Below are 26,166 nucleotides of genomic sequence, written 5' to 3' on the forward strand. Positions count from 1 at the left end.
AAACCGCTTGTGCGATCTCTCAAGAATGACGCTCCACCGTTCATTGACTTCGTCAATCAATTCCACAAACCCGTCTCCTACACCAATGTCGTCCATCACGCCGCCCAAAGATGGGTTCAATTGCCTAGGCGATCGCAACGGCTACAACCGCGGTCGTAAGTCCAGTCTCGCTCGTTTCCGCAGCACCGCACCTCACGCTGACGAGCCGCCGCCAAGGCTGCTGCCAGTCGGCGTACGGCAAGCTACGCGCAGGCACAATGTTCCAGTGCATCTACTGCTTGACGTACGCGATCCAACCGTCTCCGCCGCCGTCGTGGCGTAAGCGCCGTTAAAAGTTGCGCGCGGGCGCGTATCAGATTGCCGGGTGAAACCAATCCGCCCAGGCCTCGCGACGCGCTGGGCGTGGTGCCAGGGGAAGGGCGGTTCAACGTTGTATGTGGAAGACTGAGGGAGGAGAGGAAAGGCGGACGAGCAGGCAGACAGTCGTCGGTACATCAAGATGCCTGTGGTATTACCCACATAAAGACGTCGGATATGTATGGTATGAGGGGATGATGGATACAGTGACAGCGAGGTGAGAGCATCGGCCAGTGTGCTCATGAGGCACCAACGGACCACGGTGGCTTGGTTCGCAGTCTTCAACTCTTTCGTCGTCAGGAGCTTGCTGCTAGTTGTGGACCATACCGGCGCAACGGCCAGCCGCCGTAATAGACGCCAAGGCACCCAGGTTGTGCGGTAATCTTCTCGTGCTGAATGTCTATTGCGCGGCTTTCGAGAAACTGGTCAAGCGCCTTGTTGCGCCACACGCTGTGGACGTTGGTACATTGTTGCCGCACAAAAGGTTGGCCCTTGGCGGACCCCGGGTCGTCGTCCTGATCCATCCAGTCGCAGTCACTCTTCGGATGAAAGTCCACGCCGTCACCAGCCAGCCGGATCAGCATCATGGGGTGTGTGCTGGCCTCGGCAGCCTCACGGGCATTGGTGGCGAACCCGTGACGGGAAGTGAGGACTCCAACCAGCGGGGTCAGAGTCGTGGGCAAAGGCTTGCTTCTCTTGACCTTGGGGTACATTACTGGACGGTCAGCTGAGCAAGCCATAGCGCTCGTCACTTACGTGCGGTATCGTCCAGTGCCTCTACCAACTCTTGCACACCCCGGTCGGTAACAGCGGCATCCTCAACGTTGCATTGTACAACGATACGGGTGTCGCGGATTTTGAGAGGGTCTGGTGTTCCAAACTTCTTCTTTAGGTCGGGGTTGTAATAGACCCCTGGCGGGTCCACTCTGTGGTCGAATCGATACCAAATGGGCAGCTTGGGGAGGTGAAGTATGGCTGCTTGGGACTTCGTCGGCCACTCACGCGCCACCGTTTTACTCGGGTCCTCAGGGGTCCGTTCAAATCCGTCGACAACCCGCATAATGTGTTCTGTTTGCGTCTTTATTTTGGACATGTGAGGCCTTAGTGTTTGCGCATGGGGAGCAAGGTTGGCCGTCTCGTCGGCGACTAGAATATTGAATGCCTTCTTCAGAGCTGCACATTGGGTTTTCAGTTCGTCCAGGTCAGCGACCAAGCCGCGGTTGAACCTCTCCTGGGCACGCCTGCTGTGTTGGAGATTGTGCTGGTGCACAGCCTTTAGCTCAGTCATCGGCAGAGGAAGCCACCATTGGCCGGCAAGTCGTCCTTGGCCCTGGTTGGAGAGAGACATGCACAAGTCATGGTAGAGGAAGCGCATAGAGTAGCTCGTAAATGCATCTCTAATGGCTGTCGTCGGCCCTGGAGGCATGTGATGCGCGGCGTTGGTGGTGCAGTTGCGAGAGACAACGAGAGAGAGAGAGAGAGAGAGAGAGAGAGATTCAACACACGAGGTACCGTATGTATTATATGAGTGGTTCGCCCTGCTGGCATGAGGTATTATAATTCCGTTCCACCCGCGTTAAGTTCGGCAAGCCGATTTAATGTACCCTTCCGGCCAAATCCCTTCTGTTCCTCACCTGATTTATCTCCTTCCTCAGCAGAACTGATGCAAGCATGCATGTGCATGCATCTGCTTCAATTCGAACCCCCGAACCAATATGCCACTGCCTTCATGCATCTACCTGCTGAAGCGAATTGAGAAGGATGATGTATGCATGGAGAACTGCAACAAAGTATGTTTTGAAATGGTAGTTGTAATCGATTAGAAACAAGTCACTTTCCATTAGAAAATACTTTCTGTTATTCCTCCATGCATACACTGTTCTATTCATTTCGCTTTAGCATGCAGGGGCAGAACATACATGTGCATCTACTGTCAAGAGTGAGCTATGTCGAACAAATGCATGCATGAGTTCTGAGGAGGAAGGAGATAAATGAGGTGGGGAACAGAAGATTGTATGTGGAGGAACGCAAGATTAGTTGGCGGAATGAAACATTAAATCGGTTTGCCGAATTAAAAGCGGGGGGAACGGAACTTTAAATGGTTTCGCGCCCTGCTGACATTCCATTACGTAATATTTTCTACCATGGCGGTGGCGGGCCGTAGCGAGCCATTCTCCGGTCACCATAATAAATACCCGCACGGGAAGCGGCCGGCGCGTCCATGGTCTCGAGCCGGATGCTCATGTCGTGTGCGGCCAGGATGCGGTTGAACGGCGCGTTCCACCACATTGACACAACGTCCGTGCAGCCGGGGGCCAGGTGTTCTTGGTTTGGGTCTGGCCGTCTGCTATCCAGGTGCACCAACTCGTCATCCACGCGTCCGCCGTCGAGATGGACAAGCATGAGCGGCTGCTGGCTCGCGCTCGCATGCTTCAGCGAACCGGGGGTAAAGCCTGATTGCGAGACAAAGACACCAACAACTCCCTTGGGTACGTTGTCGCGTAAGGGCTGCAACGTCTCCCCTTCCAATGGGATTTCATATCGCGGTTCTGAGGACGAGTCAGCCTTCCTGCCCAGTTACTATCCACCTCCCATTACCCACTGCTAAGAGCGTCCAGCACACCTTCAAGCTCGCGGATGTGTTTAGGGCCAGTGGCTTTGGCCTCGGCTTTGCACTGCCCCACAACACGAACAGGGCTGATCTCGAACGGATTTGGCAACAAGTGTCCGTCCTTTTCGATCAGTCCCGGTGGTTCGATAAACGTCGGAGGCGGGGGGTCATCCGAGGTCGTGACCGACGGAGTGGCCATGTATGGATGGTTTAGAGCAAAGTCCATATACTCGTCATCCGCTTCTTCAGCAATGAGGGCGACTTTGGCCACCAGATGCTCAAACTTGGGCTCTGGAGCCGCCGTAGCAACGATTTTGACAAACTCGGCTTTCAAGAGTGCGTCGGCGTGAAGCTGAGCTAGGCGGCGAGCATGGTGTGTCGGATAGCCGTAGCCTCGTGGCACGGGGGCCCTCTGCTGGGTCGGGAGATGGACAGAGTAGTCTTGAAGTGGACGACTGACGAGGCGCAGAGGGAGCCACCAGTCTCCGCGAAGGTCGACACCGCCGTCGCTTTTGCCGCCGACCACGCGGAGGGACATGCGGAGGTCGGTGTTGAGGAAACGAGCGGAGAATGCCTCAAAGGCATCCCCAACTGCACGTGTTGATGGGCGTGTCATGAGGACGGCATGGAGAGCACGGTTGGGAGAATGAAAGATTGGGATGTGGGCAACGCGGGGGGGGGGCAAGAAGGCAGAGACCACGAGACGGGCGGGGAGATGCGTGTGGTTTGTTGACATCGACGTCATAAGTACATTAGTCCTCCCCCCTTTACCATTAGTAACAAGTTGTTAATTAAATTTCAAATGGGTGTTTCATGGCACTTGTATCGTCCTCCCCCTTTAACCCCCCGGTTCTATTTGGGCTATAGCGGAATCAAAAAAAGTCTTTTTTTCTTCCTATGACGTCCACAAAGCACAAGCACCTCTGGGTAGGAATCAACTCGAGACCGTTGTCGTTTCTACTTTGCATCGTCCATCGCACACCCACCAGCATGTCTTTTGTCATTCCGGCACACATGCCCCCACCGTCCGCCTCGGGGTCTGACTCGTCAGACTCCGAGTCCGACGCCGGCGCATCCGACTGGGCCTCGTCCCTCGGCGACGCCCGCCGTTCCACTTCCCTCTTTGACAGCTCCGTCCACCCTTCGCCAGAGCTTGCCCTTGCGGCCGACAAGGCTGCCCACGGCTTTGACCTCAAGGCCACTTCGGAGCGTCTCGGATTGGATATCTACGGTCGTATGCGTCTCATCAACTTGATCCGCAAGGAGAAGCTGTCGGCCAAGGATGTCGAGGGTGTGAACAAGGATGACGAGAGGCTCAAGGACGACGCGCTGCTTGTCCCCGTCCTCGCCGACGACCCTTTGCTTCGTGAGTTTGTCAGGAATTGTCTTCAATAGGGCCTGGTCACTGACGGTCCACCCAGAGCTCGACTTTGACGACGACTGGTCGGACGACGAGGACGAAGCTGGACCTTCGGACAAGGCCGTCGCCCAGACCCCCGCTGCGGCTGCTGCGGCCTCGTCCAGCGAGAGCGCCGAGCTCGAGAAGCTGCGCGCCGAGGTCCAGGCCCTCCGTGCCGTTGTCGAGCGCAACTTTGGCGGCGATGACGAGGACAACGGCAAGGGCAAGGAGCGTGACGACGACACCCACTACTTTGAGTCGTACGCCGAGAACGACATCCACGAGATCATGCTCAAGGACACTACGCGTACCGTCTCGTACGCGCGTTTCATCATGAGCAACCCCACTGTCTTCCGCGACTCGATTGTGATGGACGTCGGTGCCGGTACCGGTATCCTCTCGATGCTCGCCGCCCGTGCCGGTGCCAAGAAGGTGTACGCTATCGAGGCTTCGGGCCTTGCTAGCAAGACTCGTGACAACATCCGTGCCAACGGCCTCGAGGATGTCATCACTGTGATCCAGGGCAAGGTTGAGGACATTGTCCTTCCCGCCGACCTCAAGGTCGACGTCATCATCTCAGAGTGGATGGGATACATGCTCCTCTACGAGTCCATGCTGGACTCGGTTCTCTACGCGCGCGACAAGTACCTCGCTCCCGGCGGCCTGATGGCTCCCTCGCAGACCCGTCTTGTCATCTCAGCAATCACGGCTGATGGCCTTTACCGTGACCACGTCGACTTTTGGAAGGACGTGTACGGCTTTGACATGTTCGGCGCCATGACCTCGCCCTACTTTGGTGACGGTCTCGTCGAGATTGTCGACAAGGAGGAGGTTGTTACGAGCGAGTACATTGTCCGCGACATCAACTCGCACGACGCCACCCCTGCCTCGCTCGACTTCCACTCCGAGTTCAGCATTGCCTGCACCACCACCGAGCCCACCACCGTCCGTGCCTTCCTCACCCACTTTGACACCTTCTTCTCGCCTCTTGGCGGTGCCAAGGCATCGCACGTCTCTGCTTCGCAGGACGTCCACATCCACGAGTTTGCCCACGACCTCTTCAAGACCGCCGTTGCCCCGCTCAACGATGCCGAGGCCAATGCCGTGTCGTTTACTACGGGTCCCCGCGGCCAGCCCACCCACTGGAAGCAGGTCGCCTTCCTGTTGCGCAAGCCCCTCGAGCTGAAGCCCGGCCAGAGCATCCAGGGCCGCTTCTTCTGCCGCAAGGATGTCGACAACTCGCGTGAACTCGATGCCGAGATTCACTTTGCCGTCGTCGAGGCTGGTGCCAAGCCCGCCGAGTTTACCGTCCAGGCCTACAAGGTCCGCTAGTTCATTATCCTTACCCACACGTCATGTATAGAGAGCATCCACTGTGCAACCCAGTGTCGTGAGCCAGTCCTGAAAGGGGCCACTGACCGTCTAGACAGTAAGCCGACTGACCGCAAAGTGGGCGGTTGATTCTCACACTGGCGGTGTTTCACCCGGTCGTCTCGTGGATATGCGTTTCACTAACGACTGTGAAATAAACTGCGGCCATACAACGGCTTTGGACAATATAACACAGTACATGTGTGGATCCTGGCCACAACAGTGGGCTAGAGCTTCTCCTTCTCGTCCACAGTGTCCACTTGCGTGGCCATCGAGTCCTTGGTCATGACACGCGCCATCTCAGGCCTGTTGGCTGCCATGCGTTAGCCGACACTGCGCTCTCCAGCTAAGGACCCAAACTCACCCATGGTCGTGTCATAGAGCGTCTTACGAAACTTCTTGTCCTTGTAGCCCGACTTGGACATGATGCGACAGGCGAGTTTAAAGTGCGCCTCTGAGAGCGGGAAGGGGATACCGCCATGCGCAGCCTGGAGTTGTAGAAGCTCCTCGACATCTGCTTGGTTTGCCGGCCACCCCCAGCATGCCTCCACAAAGAGCTTTGAAGGGATGGGGAGATTGTCACTGCCTGTACAGGTTAGGGCGCCCAAGGTGCGCTTAACTCACTCGGCACAAGGGTCGACCTGTACACTTTCAGCCACAGGTCTAAAGCGCGGCGGTACTTGTTGACGCCGTTCGACGTATGCGTCAGAAAGTACAAGACGTCCTTGAGCTGCGTGAAGTTGGCTGGAGTTGGGACTCCACCGGTGTCAAACTGCATCTTGTGCAGCCGCGGAAACTTCTGAGCCTCCTCACAGGTGAGGAGCTTGGGGTGGATGGGGATGGGTGTGGGCATGGTGGCGAGGGTGCTGTGGCAATACGGAGACGCTGCCAGAGGGCTTGATATAAGGACTACGAAGAGGCTCAGTGGCGATGAAAGAGGAGGTCAGTGGCGATGATCAGACAAATGGCCTTCTGACAAGTACCCGACCGAGCCGAACGCCATTGCAGGATCATACAGGCACCCATCACTGCATTGCCGTCCACAGCCTCACCACGAAACCCTGCATGCATGGCGCGTCCGGGCGAGCACTGCACACTGCTCCTGCTATGCCCATGTCTGCCCATGTTCTTGTGACCACACGACAGGGAACAGTGGGTGGTCCATCTCGGCTCCTGCCGCGAGCTCGTCGACCAGACCGGGGAAATCAGGACTCGTCTTCCATGGCCGCGGGGCGTGGCGCATATCATCGCCCATGAACCGCACTGAGAATGCCCGTCGTCTTGTTTTCGCTCCATTGGCGGCATGGAGCGTCAACATGTGGAAACAGACAAAGTCTCCAGGCTCCATTGCCCACCGGCGGATAGGGAATGCGTCCCTGTTCGAGTCGATGTCAGGCAAGTCGGCCAGACTGCCTTCCGGGAACCACTTGGCCTGCTTGTCCATAAAGGACCGGGGCATAAACCACGGTCCCAGGTGGGAGCCAGCGACAAACTCCAACGTCTGTTCCAGCGGCACGGGGTCGATGGGGATCCAGAAGCTGACATTCTGCTTCCCCTCAATGTTATAGTACGGAAGGTCTTGATGAAACAGCGTGCGCTGAACGGTTCCAGGCTCCTTGATAAGGAGGTGGTCGTGGTACAGGCGGACCTGATTGCTGCCCATCAAAGCAGCCGCTGCGGAGGGTGCCGGCGATTGGGCAATAAAACCACGATACGCAGCGTTGTCTTGCCAGTTGCAAAAGTCTTCAAAGAACCAGCCAGGGTCTTCTGGACGACTGGCCACCTTGGATCGGGGGCTGGGGGAGGCGAGGTTGTCGTCGATACCACGTTTGAGTGTATCGAGTTCAGTGGACGAGAAGAGGCCCCTGATGCAGACGGCTCCGTCCTTTCTAAACGCTGCTATGAGCTCGGGTGTGACGGCTGCAGCAACACGGTCGGCGATGGACGACGCCAGGCTGCTGTCGGTTGCAGGGGATGAGACGAGGTTGCGCGTCCCCACGAGGCTCCGCCGGTATGACCTGGCGACAACAGCTGCTGGTCTCAGCATGAGACGCATGAGCATGGAGGGCTTGCAGGATAGAGTGTGTGAGAGTCAGAGAAAGGACAGATGCATGGGCATGCGATACAAGAGCAACATGTGCTCTCGCTTGTCGCTCGCAATCGGATGTACCGGATATACACTGCACGGATATAGCCTGCCCACCACCGGCCACATCCCCCCCCTTCCGCTCGGAGCTTTGTGTTTGCCGATCACCCCAGCGAGGTTTGCACTCTTCGTTCCAACTTCCACATATGAAAGTGAGTTGTGCATGCAAGAGTCCCCATTGTCATGCAAAGCTCACCACTCTTAGGGCACTCCACCGCCACGACGCGTCGCTGAGATCCTCCTAGAGCCCCTCGGCCTGCGAATCGTATCGTGCACCGAGCTCCAGACACTGTGGGCCGGTTACGGACACATATGCGCGGTCACAGCAAGCGATAAGAATGGCGTGCCGCAGCACCTCGTCCTCAAGCTCATATCTCCTCCGCCAGTCACCAGGCGGCAGAAACAGGACGAAGGCCACCTCCGCAAAATGATCAGCTATGAGGTCGAGCAGTACTTCTACCAAAACATCGCTCCCCGTCTGCCAAAAGATGTCGCCGTCGCGCGCTGTCTTGCCTCGACCAGTGCTCTGCCAGATGGCACACCAACAACAGCCACCATCTTGACCGACTTGCGACCCCAGTTTCCCGTTGCAGGTGAGAAGCGCGCCGTGCTCTCCGACACCCAAGTCCTCTCTGCGCTTGACTGGCTCGCCCGCTTCCACGCCGCGTCCTGGAGCTGGCTCCCTGATCGCAACCTCGATGCCTACGCCCTCCCACCGCTCGACGAAGCCGAGGTAGAACGGGACCAGACACGCAAGCTGTGGCTCAATGGCGGGTACACCTACCTCGCTACGCGCAAGAGTGAGCTCGCGTCTTTGGCACGAAGCAGGCAGTCCGAGTGGAAGGCTGCCCTCTGCGAACCTCAACCCGCCACCGGCTCCAGCATTGCCGAGATGGTCGCAACCTACCTCACACCATCGAGCCGCCCCTTCGAGACATGTATCCACGGCGACGTCAAGTCGGAAAACCTCTTCACTACGCAGTCTGGCGACGCGGTCGCATTCTACGACTTTCAATATGTCGGCCTCGGCCTCGGCGCGTGCGACCTGGCAAAACTCTCCACTTGTTCCATTCCAATCCACATGTTGACCGAGCACGACGAGTACGATATCCCAGATCGGCTTAAGATGGACGACGGTGAGAAGCGGATCTTGGAGCGGTACCTCTCAGTCCTGCTTGCCCGCCGTCCAAAGGGCCGCGGACCCAAGACTTACGACTGGGACACATTTGTGCGCCATTGGGAGACTGCTCTTGTCGATTGGTGCCGCTTCCAGGCCAGTTGGGGGTTCTGGGGTAACACCGAGTGGCTTGAGGCGAGGGCGCGGTCTATCCTGGCTGATGAAGAGTGGAGGAGGTGGCTGGAGAAGGAGGTGACTGCCATCGCCGCAAAACCAGCCTAGCCTACCCAGCCCGCAGACTGGCAGAATGTGTTTAGCTTGGAGTGATTTCGACAGCTCATGATATCATCTTCCTGCTATCCGACATGACCACGCACTGCGGAGGCCGGCCACGTTTGTATTGTATAGCAGCACATTGTGTATACAAAGACATTATGCATATCACCATCCACCGTTGTCTACCGGGGCTGATGGATCGACGTATGTTATGGTGACGCCAGGCGCGTTCTCCCACTTCTGACCCTTGCCCTTGGGGCCCTTCGACCTGTTCGACTTCTTGTTCGACTTTGTGTTTTTGCCGGTCCCAAGGCTGGAAGGCTCGCTCGAGTTGTCCGACGAAGGCGTATCCCAGCTGTTCCCATTTTGCCAACGAGCTGGCCGAGCGTACCCGTTGGACCCCAGCTGTTTGGTGGGCTGCAATGGTATCTTCGCTGCTGCGAATGTGTTGGCGTTGAGCTGGCATGTCAGTATTTCATTCCCAGGCAGCCATTAAAACTCACACTCTTCAAGAGTCCACGGTCGCGAGCATCGGCGACGATCTGGCACCACACGGCATCGCTCTCGAGCGTTGGTACATGGCCGAGGACGAACAACGAGCAACGAGCGCGCGTGAAAGACACGTTCATGCGGCGGACATCGCGGAGGAAGCCGACACGGGTGGTACGAACGCAAGAGAGGATGATAACATCCTTTTCCTGGCCCTGGAAGCCGTCCACGGTCTTGAAGCTGGGAGTGTCAGCTTGTGCGCAACGGGGGCGAGGGCGACTCACTCAATCTTGTGCAAGATCTCTGGTCCGAACGCGTCTGAGAATGCCCTCTGGAGCACAGTGATCTGTTCCTTGTACATCGAGATGACGCCAACCTCGACGTCCTTGGGTCCAAAGCGGTCGCGGAGGCTGTTGTAGAGATTGACGGCTGCCAGGGCCTCGTGGTGGTTGCAGTGGGAGGTTCCGACCTTGAGCTCGTCGCCGTCCCTGGCGTCAAAGAACATGTACGGGCCGAACGGAGCTTGTTGGTGCCATGGAGCCATAGTCTTGACCTGGACAGCAGCCGAGTCTTGCAAGCGGCCGTCGTAGAAGAGTTCTGAGGGGAGACGCGAGATTGTGGGGTTCATGCGGTATTGGATGCTGTTGGGGGTCAATACCCTGGACTCTTCAGACCACAAACCTCAACAGGTGGACATTGGAAGACTTCTGTTGGCTAAGGCGCTCGAAGAGACTGCGGTCGTACTTGTTGTCCTGGGCTGCAAAACTCAAAACAGTTGGTGGCAGCTGGTTTGGGTCTGCGGGTCAGACGGCGTCTTGCCACTGTTTCACCTACCTCCGATCATGATACACGTCGTGCAGCCGTATCTCAACGGAATCAGGCAGCTTGGCTCGGACGCTTGCGCCGCCTCGTCAATGATGACAGTGTCGAAGCGGTGTTTCCACAGCGACCGATGGCCAGACGACGAGAGGGTTGCACACACAACGTCGGCCTCTCTGATGATCTTGTCCTGGGCACCTTGTCGTGTTGTTGACAGTTTCTCTTGAGCGTCGCCAAGGGCCTGCGTGTCATTCTCTAGCTGCTCGCGGACGGCAGGGAAAAGGTGATTGAACGTCATTTCCAGCTCTGCCACAGTTTGGCCAGTACGGCGCTCGGCCTCGGCGGACGGCAGTTCGTTGTAAGTCTCTTCCAGGTCGAGGAGACGGTTGAGCCGCTCAGTTGCCACCTCTACGGCTGTCGACGCATCTCGCACACTCTGGACTTCGTCGGTAACTTTGAGCTTGAACTTTTGATCGAGGTGGATGTGCTGGACGGCATCGTCTACCGAGGTTTCCACTCCAACCCGAACCACGTTGGGCTTGTAAAGAGTACCGTTGTCGAGGAAGACGCCTTTGAGAAGACGCTTGCAGACCTCGTCGGTAGCTGCATTGCTTGGAGCGCAGATGAGGAGCTTCTTCTTGGGGGTGGCTGACAGGGCGCTGCCAACCAAGCCTCGAATGGTGGTGGTCTTTCCTGTGCCCGGTGGGCTGAATGTCAGCTACAGGACTAAGAATCCTGCTGCTTACCCTTGCACCAGCACAAAACCCTTGGCATCCATAGCACCGACGATGGCGACCGCCTGCGGGTCGTTCACCTTGTACGAGCGAATGGCCTGAAGGACCTTGTTCTGCGGCACGGTGATGTTGGTGCTGCGTCCGACGAGAATGTCATTGCACAGAGGCATCTTGTCCATCTTGGCCAAGGCCTCAAGCTCGCGCATGCTTGTGGAGAGGCTATATTATCAGCCAAGATCGGTGGTAGCGGATTAGGTGCTCACTTTGCCTGCTTGCGCATGGTCAACTCGTCGCCCTTCGTGACGGAAAGCCTGTCAGCCGAGCTACGGAGGAGGCGGAGCTTGGCCAAGACGCGGTTATCGTGGTATGTCTTGACCTGGGCAAAGACGACAGCCCCATCACCATCAGTCAGAGTGACAATATCGGAGCCGCAGAGAAAGAAGTCCAGACCAGGGGAAGTCGTCAGGCGGACGGTCAAGAATGCGTCGATGCGGTTTGGAACGCTCTTTTCGAGCACGACGGTGACGGCCGGGTCGGACTCACACTCCATTACAGAGGACCAGACCTCTTGCATGAACACGGGCAGGATGGCTTCCTTGTACCTCTGCACGCTGGAGAAGGTGGAAGGCAGGGGTTGGGGGTCCTTGATCCTGGCGGACAGCCATGGTGGGAAGGTTGGCGTCTGGCTCGGATGCTCTGGGTCCCAGCCGAGGACGCAGTTGAAGAGGTCGTCGGACGTGACGTCTTTTCCTGCGACCATGGTGAAGGTGATGGGAGGAGGAAAGAAAGAGAGGAGGGAGGGAGTGACAGTGATGACGGGGTTGGGCGCGGGTGTTTACTTGACTGGGGCGCCGGGCCGGGCAGTGTTGGGTTCAGCTGTGCAGCACCGCTGATGCTGTCGTCATCAGAGGGGCACAGTGAGACGCCCGTCACGACCAAAAGAGTGGTCCTGGTCCCCACGGCGATGTGGGACGGGCGAACGATGACCAGATGATGGATGGATGATGGAGACTGGAAACGCGTCGCGTGAAACGCAATGAACGCCTGGGGGTGCGGAGCAAAATGGCTCCGCGATGCTGCACGAGGGAGATACGAGTGGCATTATGGGTCTCTCTTCTAACGAGCTATAACGAGGTCTCTTTTCTAGAACACAACCTCGCAGACATTCTTCTTGGCCTCAGCATGCGCATACGACCCCTCAGCCTCATTGTCCAGTCCTTTGCCGTTGCCGATCACAAGCACCTCAAACGGCATAGCCTTGCCCGCGAGGGCGGCCGTGACGCCAACGACCTCGCCATCCTTGGTCGTAGGCTTGACTTCGACGTCGACCGACTTGCCACCACGGAGAGCGACGCTGACGTTGGCCTTGATAGTGGCACGAGACACGACGAGAGTGAAACCCCTGGTCGCAATGGAGTCACGCACGCCGTGGCCCTTGCGGCCAATGACGAGCACAGCGCCAGGCCGCAGGAGCAGTGGAAGGGTCATCATGCCATGCTGCTCTGCCACCCAGCGGCCTGTGCCAGCGTCCACTTCGGCACCAGTGAGCACGTTGGTCCAAGTCCCGGCAGGAAGGTAGTAGTCGACCTTGTTCTCTGCAAAGACAGGGGCGACGAGCAAGTTGTCGCCAAGCATGTACTGCTGGTCGAGGGTCCAGACGTTGCGGTCCTCGGGGAACTCCAAGAGCATGGCGCGCATAAGTGGGGTGCCGGCAGCCACGACCCCGCGGATGGCGGCCGACGTCAAGTACGGCTCTAGGCGGCCCTTGAGATGCGTAAACTTGGAGGCGACGACACAGGCCTCGTCGTCAATCACCCACGGAACGCGGTAGCTGGCAGACCCGTGAAGGCGCGAGTGCGAGGACAAGAGGCCAAACTGCACCCAACGCTTGTAGACGGCCGATGGCGGAATGGCACCAGAGTCGCCGCCGGCCTTGCCCTCGCCCTTGAAACCGCCAATGTCCGAGCTGTGGTATCCAAAGCCACTGAGGCCGATGGACAGGCCACCACGGATTGTCTCGGCAAGGCCGGTGAACTTGGCGTCGACATCGCCTCCCCAGTGTACTGGGAAACGCTGCGTGCCGGTGGTAGCGGAGCGAGCAAAGACAATGGCCTCGTCGGCGCCACGCTTGGCTACAATGGTCTCAAACACGGTCTGCTGGTAAAGCATGCAGCTGAATGGGTTAGCCGGTGACAGTGGGGTGGGGGGGGGGGGGGGGGGGGCGCAAACAACTCACTAGGCATTGTGCATGGTGCGTGGGTCGCTGCCATCGTGGTACACGACGTCCTCGGTAACGATACGTTCTCCAAAGTCGGTCTTAAAGCAGTCGACACCAAGGTCGAGCAGCTCTACAAGGTACCCTTGCCACCACTTCTTGGCGGCCGGGTTGGTGAAGTCAACCGTCGCCGTTCCGGGCTGCCAGTCGTCCGTTTGGAATGTCCGGCCATCGCGGCGCTTGACAAAGTACCCGTTTGCGTCACCCTCGGCGAACAGGCGGCTGTGCTGACTGACCCAGGGGTTGAGCCAGACCGACACCTTGAGACCCTTTTGGTGGAGTCGCTTGAGGAAGCCTGCGGGATCCGGGAAGAACTTGGGGTCAAACTGGAAATCGCACCACGAGTGGGCGCGCATCCAGAAACAGTCGAAATGGAAGACTGAGAGGGGGATGTCCAGCTCAGCCATGCGGTCCACATACTTCATGACAGTGGCCTCGTCATAGTCGGTCAGGAAGGAAGTTGAAAGCCACAAGCCAAACGACCAGTCGGGCACAAGCGGGGCGCGGCCGGTGAACATGGTGTACTTGGACAGCACGTCCTTGGGACTGTCGCCGACCATGATAAAGATGCGGATGCGCTCGCCGGGGACACTCATCTGGACGGTGGTCATGCGGTCCGACTGAACTTCAAAGGAGACGTGGTCCAGGTGGTCGACGAGGACGCCATAGTTGCGGTTTGTGAGGTAGAATGGAATACACTTGTAGCCTGTAACTCGGTCAGCTGACAGTGCAGTCAAGTTGCCTACCAGAGTCGCTGCTCGTCCCTCCATCGTCGTTGGAACTCTCCACCTTTTGGCCATTCTTGACAAAGGGTCCAAACCGCTCGCCGAGGCCATACACTTTCTCATTGACATCGAGGCCAACATGCATGGCCATGTATGGCTTGCGGCGGGACGCGGGCAAGCGGTAGTACGGGTCTTGAATCGCAGTCGCGGCATTCTCTTTGGCGGCGTCTCGAGGCGAGGCTACTGTGTCTAGGATCCACTGAACACTGTCCTTGCCGAGCGATGTGACGCTTTCGCCGGCCGCGTTGCGAATGTCAATGCTGAAGCTGTCGGGACGCGTGTCAACGACGGCCGACGCAGAGCCCCCAGCAGCTGTGAGTGTCGCGCTGTCCTCGGCGACAGTTATAGTCGCCTCGCCGAGATTGGCGGGCAAGCCACCGGGAAAGTGGGGCGCTGTGGGCTCGCGATGCTCGGGCTTGCCGTGAAAGTGGATGGCCTCGATGCCAATGATACCCGGAGCGGGCGATGTGACGTTGACGGTGAGAACGGGCTTGTTGAGCAGGTCACCGCGGTGCTTGATGTGTCGGGTGGTGCAAAGAGCACGGATGAACGGTGCGGTTCCCTTGGGCGTGCGGATGGACGAGGCAGAGTCATCGTCGCTCGACGTGAGCTGGTTGACCTCGACGGCGTTGGTGACGATGACACCCTCGCGGCCGTACCAGACGCCTTCGTTGAATTTCATGGTTTGCTGGTTGTGTGTGGGGGGATGAGATGGGCCATGTTGACCCCGCAAACTGGGCGTGTTATACCTCGCATTCGCGGTGTCGGTCCGGGTGTTGTGGGCATGAGTGACACCAAAACGCTCGGCGACATGCTGATGGTTATCGTTCGGCTGTTCCTCGTCACCGGAGACGCGGCGCCGCGGGCCTCGGCGCCTCGGACCGCGGCACCGGTGTCCTGGCTCCAATCTCGGTGCAAAACAACGATCGTTGCGTGGCCACTTCACAACGATATTGGGTGGACCAGATTGCCATGAAAGAGACGAAAGTAATGTTGAGCAACTATAAAGACACATGAACCACAAATGGAACGATACACTACAGACAGACGGACGCTGCTTGCTCGCCCTCGGCACACTCGGTGCCGCCCTCACACTCGGGTATCCACCAGGGCCTGTGCGGCGGTAGTGCCCACGGAGGGCGTGGTCGGCGACATGCCCCCAGTGCTGCCTCGCCGCCGTTGTCCAGGCGCGCGCCGTCAGCAGAGTTGTCGCCGTCGTTGCTCTGGGACAACCCAGGGACAGCGTCGGCATCGGGGATCGAGTCGTACACGTATACACTCGCCAGTCACATGGTCGAGGGTAAACGTGCCCGCAGTCTCTTCGCACTCGCCCGTGCTCGCCTGGTAGCAGCTCTCGGTGGCGTTCAAACGGGTCGTGCACGCCGAGCAAGGTGTGGTGCTTCTGGACGAGGGCGGAGTGGTAGACGAGCGGATGCGATGGGCGATGGTTCGCAAGTCAATGGGCCATATGAAGGGTAGAGTAAGAGGGGATGATGTTGACCGGAGCGCAACACAGTCACGGATGCACGGAAACGAGTTGTTAACAACAAAAGTGTTCAATCGTCCTCATCCCATCATCTCACACAACATGATCACCCAACTGCATTGGCGGGGCATGTATGTCACAGCCATATATAGCCTATAACCATGACCACCGTTCATGACGACTGGCTACTTCAACCATGGAATCTCGTCCTTGCCATACTTGCTGGCGCGGAAAAGGGCATTCGACTCTCCAGGCCAGACCTTGCGCGCGGCCTCGTCCGGGTCCTCGGCAAAGTGGGGATTCACAAACTCCCACACCACGTCGCCTCTGTGTGTCACCTCAATGAGACGCCCAAATGCTGCCTCGCACAGGAGAGTGTTGCCGTTGGGAAGGCGTTGCGCCGATCCCATGAACGGGGTGTAGAACGTTTCCTGTGGTGGTTAGCAGAGCCGCCCGGGGAGAGAGGGGAAGAAGCTGTATAGGGAGCACCTTTTGCCTTGCAGTCCACTGCCAGACCACCTCCTTGGTCTTGCGATCAACCTCCAGTGCGCGTGAGTACTGATGACTCTCGTGGTGGCGAAATGCCCCGTTGTCGAAGACCTGATGATGTATCAGTTTCGGGAACAGTGACAAGAGGCGGTTTGAAACCCACAAGGATGTTACCATTGGGCAGCTCGTTGGCCGAGTGCTGCTGCGCGACCACCGTCGAGTCCAGGTGCCACACTACCTCTTTGGTCCGCTTGTCAATGATGATGACGGCCGAGACGGACCGCAGCGAGGCGAGAATGTGGTTGCCATCTTCCAAAGGGCTGGAGATGGGCGTTAGCGGTGTTGTCTTGAGGCTAGCCAGAGGTGCACCCCTCTACTCACTAGACGGTATTGATTAACGGCCAGTGTTCGCGCGGGTAGGCGGGCTGCAGTGGAAAGACTTTGGGATCAAGATGCTCGCTGACCTTCCACTCCCACACCACTTGGCCATCCTTGACCTCGCGGATAATGTCGGAGTAGACGTGGCCATCAAACGCCTCTGTTCCGGGCACACCGCCGGGCAGTTCGGCGGCCTTGTCCAGGGAAAGAGGCTCCAGCGAGGCGTATAGGAGGTGGTTACTGCCAAAGGATTGAAAACTGCAGGCCAAAACAAGTAGTGTCAGCACAGACGCAAGTGAGACAAATTTCTGAGTGCTTCGCAATACTCGCTCGTGGTGTCCCAAAGGGTCGCGATACTCGTGAACAATGTGGCCCTCCGGGTTCAACTCGAGGTAGATGCCGCCACCATACTTTCCAAACTGAAACCAGCGTCAGTCCACCATCGCTGCTTCCCAGGCAACTACTTACGAAGAGGAACGGTGCAGGCGCGTTGGGGTCCTTGCACCCGACCACAATGTTGCCGTTGGGCAAGAAGCGCGCAGCGCGGCCGATGCGGTATGGGACTGTCCACCCATGGACCGTCTTCCCAGCATTATCAATGAGGTAGATCTGGACATTGTCAGGTCTGCCAGGGGTGGAATCGGACGCCTACGGTTTTGCCTGTGAGCGGCGCGATGAGGGTGTAACCGTCAAGCGCCTGGTCCTCGTCGAGGCCGCGGGTGCCGACGCCGCGGCGCCTAGTTGTGTTTTGGTCGAGTGCAGGCATCGTTTTGATCGAAGAATGCCAGTGCCAATGAGCTTGGGTGCCGAAATGTAGTGATAACACTAAAATGCACTGTCTGATCAACGCTTTATACTTCGCAGCTGCACGGGGTCACGGGTGGGCACGACCGATGCCACGGACCAAGGAAGATTGCGCCATTCTCCCCGATAAAGATCCTCCTACTGGCCATGAAAGCAATGTGAGATACGAGCGATGTTCATGTTCGGTGCACCGAGGTGACTGTGCTGACCGAATCATTGAACCGTGTTGTTCCCAACGTGCCCAGTGGTCCAAATGACGGTGAAACGCGGCAATGTTGCCACCGCCTCGGTGTTCCGACAGTCATTGCTCGGACTTGCCGGAGGTGGCGGGCTCGTCCGACTGCGCATATACGCGAGTGGAGGCAGAGGTAGATCCGCGAGCGCCCCAGCTCGCAATCTTGCGTAACAAGGAGAGAGATATGGCGATACGTGTGATAAGAACATAGCGGACTACTCGGTTCTTGTAGTCCGGATGCCAATCGCTCGTGTCAAAATGTTGGCACTTCACCACATATAAAGTAACCCTTTGGTGAGGCTTGGAGAACAGACACATGAACACACAGAGCCTCTCATCTTGCGACACCATGGACGACAAAAAGGTAGTCGCTCTTGCGACCACGTCAGAGGTTGAATCAACTGCCCTCCACCCTGGCGAACTCGAGTACACTGAAGAGGAAGTGACGCGCGCCCGCCGCAAGGTCGACTTTCGTGTCCTGCCCCTTGTGGTTTTGATGTTCTGTTTTCTCCAATTTGTAAGCCGCTCTTGATGTTCATGCACTGACATTGATACAGGATCGCAGTAACATCGTGAGCCCGCATTCACTTGAATCTAAGAGGCAAGGCTGACCGGCCACACGCAGGGAAACGCACTGACGGACACCCTTGCCAAGGACGTTGGCATCAATACCTCGGACATCAACCTGGGCCAAACCATCTTCACACTCGGCATCTTCGCCCTCGAACTACCGTCCAACATTGTTGCCCAGCGCTGGGGGCCACAGAAGTGGATCCCCCTTCTCGAGATTGCGTGGGGAGCAGTCACCATGGGTCAAGCGGCAATGCGTTCCCGCTCTGGATTTTTGACTACTCGCTTCCTTCTCGCAGCATTCGAAGCAGGCTTTATACCAGGCATGGCATGGTATTTGACCGGTCTCTATCGCACCAAAGAGCTTGCTTTCCGCCTCGCCATATTCTGGTCAGCCAACAGCATTGCTGGCATGGTTTCGGGTGTTCTCGCGCTGGGCCTGTTGAGTGCAGGTTCCGGGTCGCACCTCGACGGATGGCAAGTGCTCTTCCTCACCGAAGGCGGCGGGACCATCCTGGTGGCCATTCTCGGCGGGCTCCTCCTCCCGGCAAGTGTGTTTGACAGTGACCGCCCCGGCCGCTCGCTTGTAGGCCGCGTGGTGTTTTCGGAGCGCGACGCTGCAGTTCTCGCAGCAGCCCTGACCCACGAGGACCCCAGGATGCTCACGCGCGCAACACAACGAGCCACCCCCAAAGACATCCGGGATACACTGTTGGACTGGCGAATCTACGTTCACGTCATCTCGGCCTTCTTGAGCAGCGTCATGTTCACCCCGTTCAACACGTATGGGCCCTCGTTAGTTAAGAGCCTGGGATACAAGGGCTACACTGCGGTGAGTTTCTTTGGCAAACAAGTAGGTGTGATACAAACTCATTCGACTTGCAGAACGGCATGGTTGCCCCAGGCAGTGCCTTGGCCCTCATCTTTTCGTTCCTCCTTGCATACTTCTCCGACCGCACGCGGGAGCGAGCCCTGTTCATTGCGGTAGCGATGCTCGCCTCCGGTGCTGGCTGTTTATGGCTCGCTCTTCCACCCGTAGGAACCCCCAAGGGCGTCCTATATGCCGGATACTTGGCAACAGTGGGGACTATGGGTTCAGCCCAAGGTATCAATGCTGTAAGTGGCATGGTTTCCCACATGGACCTGGACTTACACCTGCGTGACAGGCGTGGCTTTCATCTCGAATGCCTGAGCGAAAGCGTCCCATTGCCCTTGCACTTTAGTAAGCAAAATATGTTGTGGAAACAGTTCCAAGGAGACACCTGGTGCTGACAACCCCTGCAGTGTGATGGGAATCCAACTCGCCGGATTTGCGGGCTCCAACATATTCAAGGCGAACGACGCTCCGCGCTACCGCCATGGGCTGACCATCTGCGCCGGGTGCGTGTTTGCGGGGGCGGTTGTGGTGCTCCTGGGTAAACTCGCGTATGCGTGGGATGACAAGGAGAAGCCTGCACACGAGAAGGGTCTCCAGTAAAGGCCGTGTGTGACCTGCGGTGGGGAGCAGCAGGATGGGAAAGTTTGGTCATATACAGTGATGTGGTAATGCAACCGCCTTAAGACGCCCCCGTCCCGCTAAGGAGAGCCGCCCAGTCGACGTGCTGCAGCGTGTCCATATTTCCCTCCAAAAAATCCTGCCACAGAGCCTCGTTGTCAAGGAGAGGCTGAATCGTGTCGGGCCCGGGCAGAGCAGTGAGTGTCGGGGTTGGGGCAGGATCCAAGTCGTCCCCTAGCGAGACATGGTCTGCGTCCTGACGATCATCTGGTATCATGTTAGACCGGCCCCAGTCTAGCCTTTCATTTAACTGACGTTGCCCACTTTCGACTGCTGTCGCACCATGTCGCCGTGCGACCAAGCGGCGTAACAATTGAACACCTCGCCGGGCAACGGGACTTCTCTCCGTGGCAGTGCTGCCCCAGTCAGTTTCCATCCCGCTGTGAGAGCAGAACTCACTTCAACAACGATATCGCCAAGTCAATGCCCATACGCTGCCGGTCCGTGTTTTCCGTGGCACGGAACATGTCTGCGGCAAGCACCAAGGCGGCCGTCCAGACGTGCACAAGCACGACCCACCAGAGCAAGAGCTCACGCCGGCTGAGCGCCACCAGATCAAGTAAGGCGTACGCACTCTCCACGCACACCTGCGTGCTGTACGCATACAGCTCGTCCGTATACCCATTGACCATGTACGCGCGGTGCAAGCGCATGAGACGGTTGTGCAGTGTGATGCCCACAAAAAGACGCTGCTGGGCCAGGTATCCTGTGGTCGCCTGCCGCAACGTGAGCGGTTGTGGGAGGTCTTGTCTGAGCGGTGCGGGGATGCCCTCATACGTCGCTCGCAACGCCTTGTCGAGTTCGAGAATCGTTTCGTAGGACGAGTTGGGAAACGAGCAGTTGACAGCGTCGACAAAGTTGCGCACGCCGTGAATAAACTGAATCTTAGCAATGTGGTAAGTTGTGCGTGTAGGTTGGTCCATCGATTGCGGTCGCAGAGGTTGGCCATCCACAATGTCCTCATCGTCGACGTTGGAAGGTAAGCCTGTGCTTGCGTGGGCGAGGTTGATGCTGTATGTAAACCCGCTCGCGGAGGAGGTGTATGCGTCTAGGGTGTAAGCGAGGTTCAAGTGTCAAGTGTCATAAAGCATACCCTGGCCGACAAGAGACCACCAGACTCGTCGCTGCGTCTCGCGCTCTACAACACCTCGCAGCGCCATTGCGCCAACCAGCTGGTCCTCGGATGGGACGCGCTAAAGTAAGTCAACACGGCTGATGAAACGGGTGGTGGACTGAAACTATAAGACTCACAGACATACCCAGCTCGATGGCCATCTTGATGGCGACAGCAAGGTGCATGCTGGCCTTGGCGCTACCGTCGTGGCAGTTGAGGTAAATGTTGATGCAGATGATGGTTTGGATGGCCTCGAGCGAGTGGTGTGAGGTGTAGTCTGAAACTGTGAGGCATTCCACAGCCGCCTGCAGTTTGTCAGTGCTCATTCGCCATGCATCTAGGGCAGTAGCCGCACGGACATGGTAAAGTTCGGTCGCGAGGTCACGCCGCTCGCCACCGAAGTACGCCCCTAGGCAGAGCACGGCATACACCACCGCCATTGTACGCGCTGGGACGTGGTTGTTAGTATCCCATAGACTATTGTACGTCTTGAGTAACGTCGGTAGGTGAAACGGATGGTGAATCTGTCGTGTTAGAGTGTGCTATCTCTAATCCTCGAGTGCCCTCACCCAGTCGGCATAGTCTATGTACAAGAGTAGCTATCGGGTAAGCCGTGCTATTCTCCATGGCATATCTTACCAGACGATCCGCATGTTCTGTCGTTGTGTCAGCAATAGGTATTGCATTGGTCACGCTCGGAGTCAGCTCACCCCTACGTGGGACATGTCCCATCAGGTCCCCTTCACGCTCATTGTTTCCCCGGCGGTGTTGATTTGGCACGTCTAGGGGATATGGCGACGGAGATGGCGGGGCCGGGCCTCGGGCAATGAATGACCCAGTATCTCGGTATTCCCTGTGGTCACTGCCGCCAGCATAGATTGAGTGGTCGTACCGCTCCGCCAAGGCCACATTGCGGAGAGGCGACTCGGTGTCGACGTCGTCAAGCGGTGGGCTCGGCGCTGAACTGGTCTCGTGCGGCCGTGAGACAGATGTTGGTAGGTAGGCGAGAACTGTGGCTACCGGGGACAGCGAGTGGTCTGACGCACGATAAGGCGACTGGCTCATCCTATGTGCTGGTTAGCAAATCTATAGCAATCGTTTGATGATTGTTCAAGAACATTGCAAGAACCCATCAGCCAACGCGACTCACCTAGGCCTGGCATTCTGCGGCCACTCGCAGCGTATCCCCTTGCGCACACAATGTCCGCATCGGGACTGGCGGTCACACCGGATCTTCTTGGAACGGCAAGGTGTGCACGAGTATGCAGTGCGGCTGCTTTTGGGCATTAATTGAAAGTGTGTTGTTGTGGTTGGGAAAACGATGCCGGGGGAGCAGATGGGGGACAACAACTTTCCGCAAGACGCGAGATGGCGTCATGTTCCTTATCAAGCGCCAGTACCCCGTCAAGTCCGAGGGACCGATAACAAAGGGCCCTCCTATCCACATCACGTCACCGTCAGCCAAGCGCGGGTGACGAGTTTACTTCTCCTCCTCTCCATCGTTCTACTCGTCTCCATAACCATCATCAGGAGTACCTATCCTCATACCCAGCCCCTGGTGCATACAAACAGTACGTCCAGCGCTTGCATCTGGCAAAATGGCATTGTCATTGTCCATTTGCCCCCAACCGCTTCGACGCGTCTCTGTCATCGGCAACTCGGGTGCGGGAAAGTCTACATTCGCGCGCAAACTTGCCCTGAAGCTCGACGTTCCCCATCTCGAGCTCGACGCCATCAACTGGCAGCCCGGATGGACACAGCTTTCGCGAGACGACTTTCGTGCAGCAGTATCCTCGCACCTTGAATCGACACAGTACGCAGCTGGCTGGGTCGTGGACGGCAACTACGGAAAGGGGCAAGACCTCGTCTGGGATGCTGCCGACACGATCGTGTGGCTCGACCCACCACGATACATGTCCATGCTCCAACTGTTGTGGCGGTGTGTGGTGCGTACTGTAACGCAACAGTCGCTTTGGGGTACTGGCAATGTGGAGACCTGGAGTCAACTGCTGTCAACGGATCCGACGAGGAGTGTGCTGGCGTACGCGTGGCAAAACTACCACCGACACAGGCGACGTGTACAAGAGCAGATGTGCGAAGTCACACATGTGCAGTGGGTGACGTTGCACAGCAGGTTGGACACTGCCCGGTTTCTGGAAGCAGTGCTTGCTGTTGCAGCAGGGCGAGTAAGATCTCCATAGTGGCATTCTTCATTTTACGTAAGCAAATTAATAAATGGCAATCACGTGATACTCATTGGAGTGTACTAATGATGTGTATCTTAGTGATAATTTGGATACGGAAGCAAATACGGAAGCAAATCCACGTTTCATTCATTTATCGAGAGGGATCGGCAGCTCGTTTCCACCCATCCTACTGTTGCTGCGAGTTGCCGACGTTGCCAAAGTGCTTTTCCTTGTCGGCAACAAAGAAGTCACTGCCAGTCGCCTCCTTGTACTTTCCCCTAATCATATCGCTTATAACTTCGTCTTTAGCTTGTTCGGCGGCCGTCTCGTTGCTTTGCTGGCCTCCTCCCATGCCGTACTGCTGGACGAGGTCGACACCTGCAGGCAGTGTTAGTTGAGAGGAGTGGGTAATATCGTCACGTGACCCGATCACAGCCGCGAGGTGGAGAGCATAGGGAGCACATGGAACTGTGCTTGTCTTGGCGTCTCCTCTTTGCGCTGGCGTGAGGTGAAGGCTCATTGAATCGGTGGGATATGGCCACTGCCCCAAGGGCAACGAACATGGGTGTGGTGGAAAACCGCCTTTGTGTAACCCCCTAAACCACTGCACTCACCCTTGTCAAGGAAATCCTCGTCGGCCTCGCCCTGGGCACCGCCGCCACCCATGCTGTTGAGCTTGTCCTCCATGTTGCCACCGCCAGTGAGTCCCTGGAGGGTGGAACCGAGGTTGACTGTTGCGTTGTCAGCATGACGGCTCAAACATCTCTTGCGCCCAGCACAGCTCCACTCACATCCCCCAGACTGGCCCTGCTGCTGGCCACCCTGCTGCTGCTGCTGCTGGTTGTTGTTCTGGTTGCCACCGACCTGGCCCGCGAGGTTGTTGAGGAGATCCATGGTGAATATGCTTTGAGTTGATGGGTTGGATGGGTTGGAGGAACGGGGAAGGGAGCAACGGAGAAAGGACATTGGATCAGATTGATATATACTGGCCCGGCCCACAGCGCCCAGCGCCCACCACGTCAACCACTGGCTGCCGCCGCCGGGGCTGGTTCCCGCGCTTGCATTCCTCGCGGCCTCGCGAGATCAGACGCACGCGACGAGGCTTTTGTGGGGTGTGACGTGTGGGTGATTACCATGGCAAAAGCGAGAGCCATATAGCGCGTAGTGCACACGGCGTGACACGCTTGGAGGCTCGAGGCGCGACGAGCGTGTGATGGGGGTAGTTTGGCTCTGCGTTTACCCGTGACGTCACCGGTGATCAAACGGGGGACAAGGGAGAGAAGGGAGACAGATGCGAAACAATCGGGACTTGGCGTCGGGGTGTCTCTTGCCCTCTTAATCGCTTAAATGTCACGATGACGCAACATGGAATCCAGTAAAATCCGGTCAGGAGGACATTTAAGCTGGTGGCAAAGGTCTCTCTCTCTATAAGGCATGCATGCAATTTGACGAGTCGTATGTATGCAGCACTCTCTACCCCCGCCTACTTGGACGCAAGAGCCAGCTTGACCGCTTCGAGGATGGCCGGCTCGCGAGGCGTCCAACCAAACGTCTGCGTCTTGCTGCTCACAGCGAGGAACGAGTTGCCGCCAAACATGTACGGGTCACCCTCGCCCTCGGCGATGCTCTTGGCACCCTTGTTGGGGATATCTCCACGCGCGTACAGCTGGTCGCCAAGGAGCTCGACAACCGGCTTCCACGTGTGCTGGGCGATACCAGAGTAGATGAGGTTGGACCAGCCGTGTGAACCAGCCGACGCGGTGGTGGCAGCGGGGTTGCTAAGGGCATAGTCGAGAATGGCCACGTACAGGCGAGAAACGTCGGCAATGTGAACGTTGCCCCAAACGTTCTCGCCCTGGCCAATGTAGGCCGCGGTGCCAGTGCGCTTGGCATAGCGGACGTATGCAGGAATCTGAAGTGAGAGCTCTGGAACCGTCAGCAAAGGCTGCACCGAGGTAAGCTCGACTCACTGTTACCCGGACCAGTGCCAGGGCCGTAAACGGTGGGCGACATGATGTTGTAAGCAGAGATCACGCCACGCTCAGCAGCCTTGGCGGTGCTGTCATGTCAGTGGGTTGTAACGTTCAAGGTGGGCCATGGCAACTCACATTCGGCTGCCGGAGTGGAAGTAGGCAGTGTCTGGGAGAGCCTCCCACCGCTCGTAGTCGGTGTCCTTCCAGACATCCGTACCGGTGACACCATCCGAGCCGTAGAGAACAGATCCCGATCCCGAAGTGTGAATGTAGACCGGCTTAATGGACGAGGTCTTGGCGCGCTTCTCGAGAGTGTCCACAATAGCGTGGAGGCTAGCATCGCCGCCGCCGAACGGGACCGCAAAGTTGATCACGACGTCGCTGTTTTCCACCAGGGAGATGAGCAAAGGAACATCCTCGACGGCACCGACGACGGCATTGACACCGAGAGGGGTAAGGAGGGCCTGCTTCGCTTCGTCGCGGACGAGGGTGGTGATGTTGTTGGCCGGGTGGGTCTTGAGAAGGTCGACCAGGAGGGTGCCTGTTTCGGTCAGATATCCAACAACACTGACAGTGAGTGATCGAGCCACTCACCTCCGATGTAGCCAGCGGCTCCGAGAATGAGGATCTTGGGAGAGGACGACATTGTGATTGGATATGTGGGTGTTGGTTTGGGAGTGTGGTGGGGGTGGTGGTCGTGAGGTGGGAGGCGCTGGAGTGAGGATGTGAGTGTGGTGGCGAGTGAGTGCTCATGCAGGACGCGTTTATATATACCGTGTCAGCATCGTGCGCAGCTTGTTGTTGTTCTGGATCGATATGTCGCCATAGATAGGAGTGGTGAAGCAACAAGGTGTCTGATCGTCTGACGAGAGCATCGTCGTCGGGCCATGGGCAGACGTGACGGAGAAAATACGGAAGCTCCGGTACCCCACGCTGTCGATACGGAACTTCCGCCGCCGCCCCTTGCGCCATGGCGTCACCGTATCACCGTATGACC

General features: G+C 57.5%; 15 protein-coding genes across 15 annotated transcripts; 5 read left to right on the forward strand and 10 right to left on the reverse strand.

Moving 5' to 3' along the window:
• Window positions 1-85: 85 nt before the first annotated feature.
• On the forward strand, window positions 86-332 carry EHS24_003936 (uncharacterized protein; the record flags this gene model as incomplete). The annotated part of the gene is made up of 2 exons (XM_028619569.1): window positions 86-155; window positions 217-332. 2 exons carry the CDS (start codon window positions 86-88, stop codon window positions 330-332), a joined length of 186 nt encoding a protein of 61 aa, XP_028472142.1.
• Window positions 333-653: 321 nt separating this feature from the next.
• EHS24_003937 (uncharacterized protein) lies at window positions 654-1,783 on the reverse strand (the record flags this gene model as incomplete). The annotated part of the gene is made up of 2 exons (XM_028619570.1): window positions 654-1,072; window positions 1,114-1,783. The coding sequence occupies 2 exons, from the start codon at window positions 1,781-1,783 to the stop codon at window positions 654-656; spliced, it is 1,089 nt and encodes a 362-aa protein (XP_028472143.1).
• Window positions 1,784-2,496: 713 nt separating this feature from the next.
• EHS24_003938 (uncharacterized protein) lies at window positions 2,497-3,584 on the reverse strand (the record flags this gene model as incomplete). Its single annotated transcript, XM_028619571.1, has 2 exons — window positions 2,497-2,906; window positions 2,960-3,584. 2 exons carry the CDS (start codon window positions 3,582-3,584, stop codon window positions 2,497-2,499), a joined length of 1,035 nt encoding a protein of 344 aa, XP_028472144.1.
• A 374-nt stretch (window positions 3,585-3,958) lies between these two features.
• Window positions 3,959-5,699, forward strand: EHS24_003939 (uncharacterized protein; the record flags this gene model as incomplete). Its single annotated transcript, XM_028619572.1, has 2 exons — window positions 3,959-4,334; window positions 4,390-5,699. The coding sequence occupies 2 exons, from the start codon at window positions 3,959-3,961 to the stop codon at window positions 5,697-5,699; spliced, it is 1,686 nt and encodes a 561-aa protein (XP_028472145.1).
• A 266-nt stretch (window positions 5,700-5,965) lies between these two features.
• Window positions 5,966-6,591, reverse strand: EHS24_003940 (uncharacterized protein; the record flags this gene model as incomplete). The annotated part of the gene is made up of 3 exons (XM_028619573.1): window positions 5,966-6,051; window positions 6,103-6,324; window positions 6,363-6,591. 3 exons carry the CDS (start codon window positions 6,589-6,591, stop codon window positions 5,966-5,968), a joined length of 537 nt encoding a protein of 178 aa, XP_028472146.1.
• A 252-nt stretch (window positions 6,592-6,843) lies between these two features.
• EHS24_003941 (uncharacterized protein) lies at window positions 6,844-7,800 on the reverse strand (the record flags this gene model as incomplete). The annotated part of the gene is made up of 1 exon (XM_028619574.1): window positions 6,844-7,800. The coding sequence occupies one exon, from the start codon at window positions 7,798-7,800 to the stop codon at window positions 6,844-6,846; it is 957 nt and encodes a 318-aa protein (XP_028472147.1).
• Window positions 7,801-8,030: 230 nt separating this feature from the next.
• Window positions 8,031-9,283, forward strand: EHS24_003942 (uncharacterized protein; the record flags this gene model as incomplete). The annotated part of the gene is made up of 2 exons (XM_028619575.1): window positions 8,031-8,036; window positions 8,090-9,283. 2 exons carry the CDS (start codon window positions 8,031-8,033, stop codon window positions 9,281-9,283), a joined length of 1,200 nt encoding a protein of 399 aa, XP_028472148.1.
• A 159-nt stretch (window positions 9,284-9,442) lies between these two features.
• On the reverse strand, window positions 9,443-12,079 carry SEN1_3 (DEAD-box type RNA helicase; the record flags this gene model as incomplete). Its single annotated transcript, XM_028619576.1, has 7 exons — window positions 9,443-9,736; window positions 9,781-10,006; window positions 10,051-10,407; window positions 10,448-10,562; window positions 10,601-11,292; window positions 11,332-11,538; window positions 11,583-12,079. The coding sequence occupies 7 exons, from the start codon at window positions 12,077-12,079 to the stop codon at window positions 9,443-9,445; spliced, it is 2,388 nt and encodes a 795-aa protein (XP_028472149.1).
• Window positions 12,080-12,462: 383 nt separating this feature from the next.
• Window positions 12,463-15,061, reverse strand: EHS24_003944 (uncharacterized protein; the record flags this gene model as incomplete). The annotated part of the gene is made up of 3 exons (XM_028619577.1): window positions 12,463-13,492; window positions 13,556-14,300; window positions 14,341-15,061. The coding sequence occupies 3 exons, from the start codon at window positions 15,059-15,061 to the stop codon at window positions 12,463-12,465; spliced, it is 2,496 nt and encodes an 831-aa protein (XP_028472150.1).
• Window positions 15,062-16,050: 989 nt separating this feature from the next.
• Window positions 16,051-17,498, reverse strand: EHS24_003945 (uncharacterized protein; the record flags this gene model as incomplete). Its single annotated transcript, XM_028619578.1, has 7 exons — window positions 16,051-16,296; window positions 16,355-16,465; window positions 16,518-16,674; window positions 16,736-16,972; window positions 17,090-17,151; window positions 17,201-17,341; window positions 17,385-17,498. The coding sequence occupies 7 exons, from the start codon at window positions 17,496-17,498 to the stop codon at window positions 16,051-16,053; spliced, it is 1,068 nt and encodes a 355-aa protein (XP_028472151.1).
• A 622-nt stretch (window positions 17,499-18,120) lies between these two features.
• On the forward strand, window positions 18,121-19,818 carry EHS24_003946 (uncharacterized protein; the record flags this gene model as incomplete). The annotated part of the gene is made up of 6 exons (XM_028619579.1): window positions 18,121-18,288; window positions 18,329-18,343; window positions 18,397-19,173; window positions 19,227-19,457; window positions 19,508-19,563; window positions 19,626-19,818. The coding sequence occupies 6 exons, from the start codon at window positions 18,121-18,123 to the stop codon at window positions 19,816-19,818; spliced, it is 1,440 nt and encodes a 479-aa protein (XP_028472152.1).
• A 79-nt stretch (window positions 19,819-19,897) lies between these two features.
• On the reverse strand, window positions 19,898-22,075 carry EHS24_003947 (uncharacterized protein; the record flags this gene model as incomplete). Its single annotated transcript, XM_028619580.1, has 8 exons — window positions 19,898-20,103; window positions 20,152-20,252; window positions 20,296-20,944; window positions 20,990-21,089; window positions 21,148-21,487; window positions 21,580-21,593; window positions 21,650-21,666; window positions 21,721-22,075. 8 exons carry the CDS (start codon window positions 22,073-22,075, stop codon window positions 19,898-19,900), a joined length of 1,782 nt encoding a protein of 593 aa, XP_028472153.1.
• Window positions 22,076-22,608: 533 nt separating this feature from the next.
• On the forward strand, window positions 22,609-23,211 carry EHS24_003948 (uncharacterized protein; the record flags this gene model as incomplete). The annotated part of the gene is made up of 1 exon (XM_028619581.1): window positions 22,609-23,211. The coding sequence occupies one exon, from the start codon at window positions 22,609-22,611 to the stop codon at window positions 23,209-23,211; it is 603 nt and encodes a 200-aa protein (XP_028472154.1).
• A 172-nt stretch (window positions 23,212-23,383) lies between these two features.
• On the reverse strand, window positions 23,384-24,090 carry EHS24_003949 (uncharacterized protein; the record flags this gene model as incomplete). Its single annotated transcript, XM_028619582.1, has 3 exons — window positions 23,384-23,694; window positions 23,811-23,927; window positions 23,988-24,090. 3 exons carry the CDS (start codon window positions 24,088-24,090, stop codon window positions 23,384-23,386), a joined length of 531 nt encoding a protein of 176 aa, XP_028472155.1.
• A 589-nt stretch (window positions 24,091-24,679) lies between these two features.
• EHS24_003950 (uncharacterized protein) lies at window positions 24,680-25,815 on the reverse strand (the record flags this gene model as incomplete). The annotated part of the gene is made up of 4 exons (XM_028619583.1): window positions 24,680-25,122; window positions 25,167-25,255; window positions 25,305-25,710; window positions 25,764-25,815. The coding sequence occupies 4 exons, from the start codon at window positions 25,813-25,815 to the stop codon at window positions 24,680-24,682; spliced, it is 990 nt and encodes a 329-aa protein (XP_028472156.1).
• Window positions 25,816-26,166: the final 351 nt, after the last annotated feature.

This window comes from Apiotrichum porosum, assembly GCF_003942205.1.
Source record: "Apiotrichum porosum strain DSM 27194 chromosome Unknown scaffold_19, whole genome shotgun sequence".
NCBI classification, from domain to species: Eukaryota; Fungi; Basidiomycota; class Tremellomycetes; order Trichosporonales; family Trichosporonaceae; genus Apiotrichum; species Apiotrichum porosum.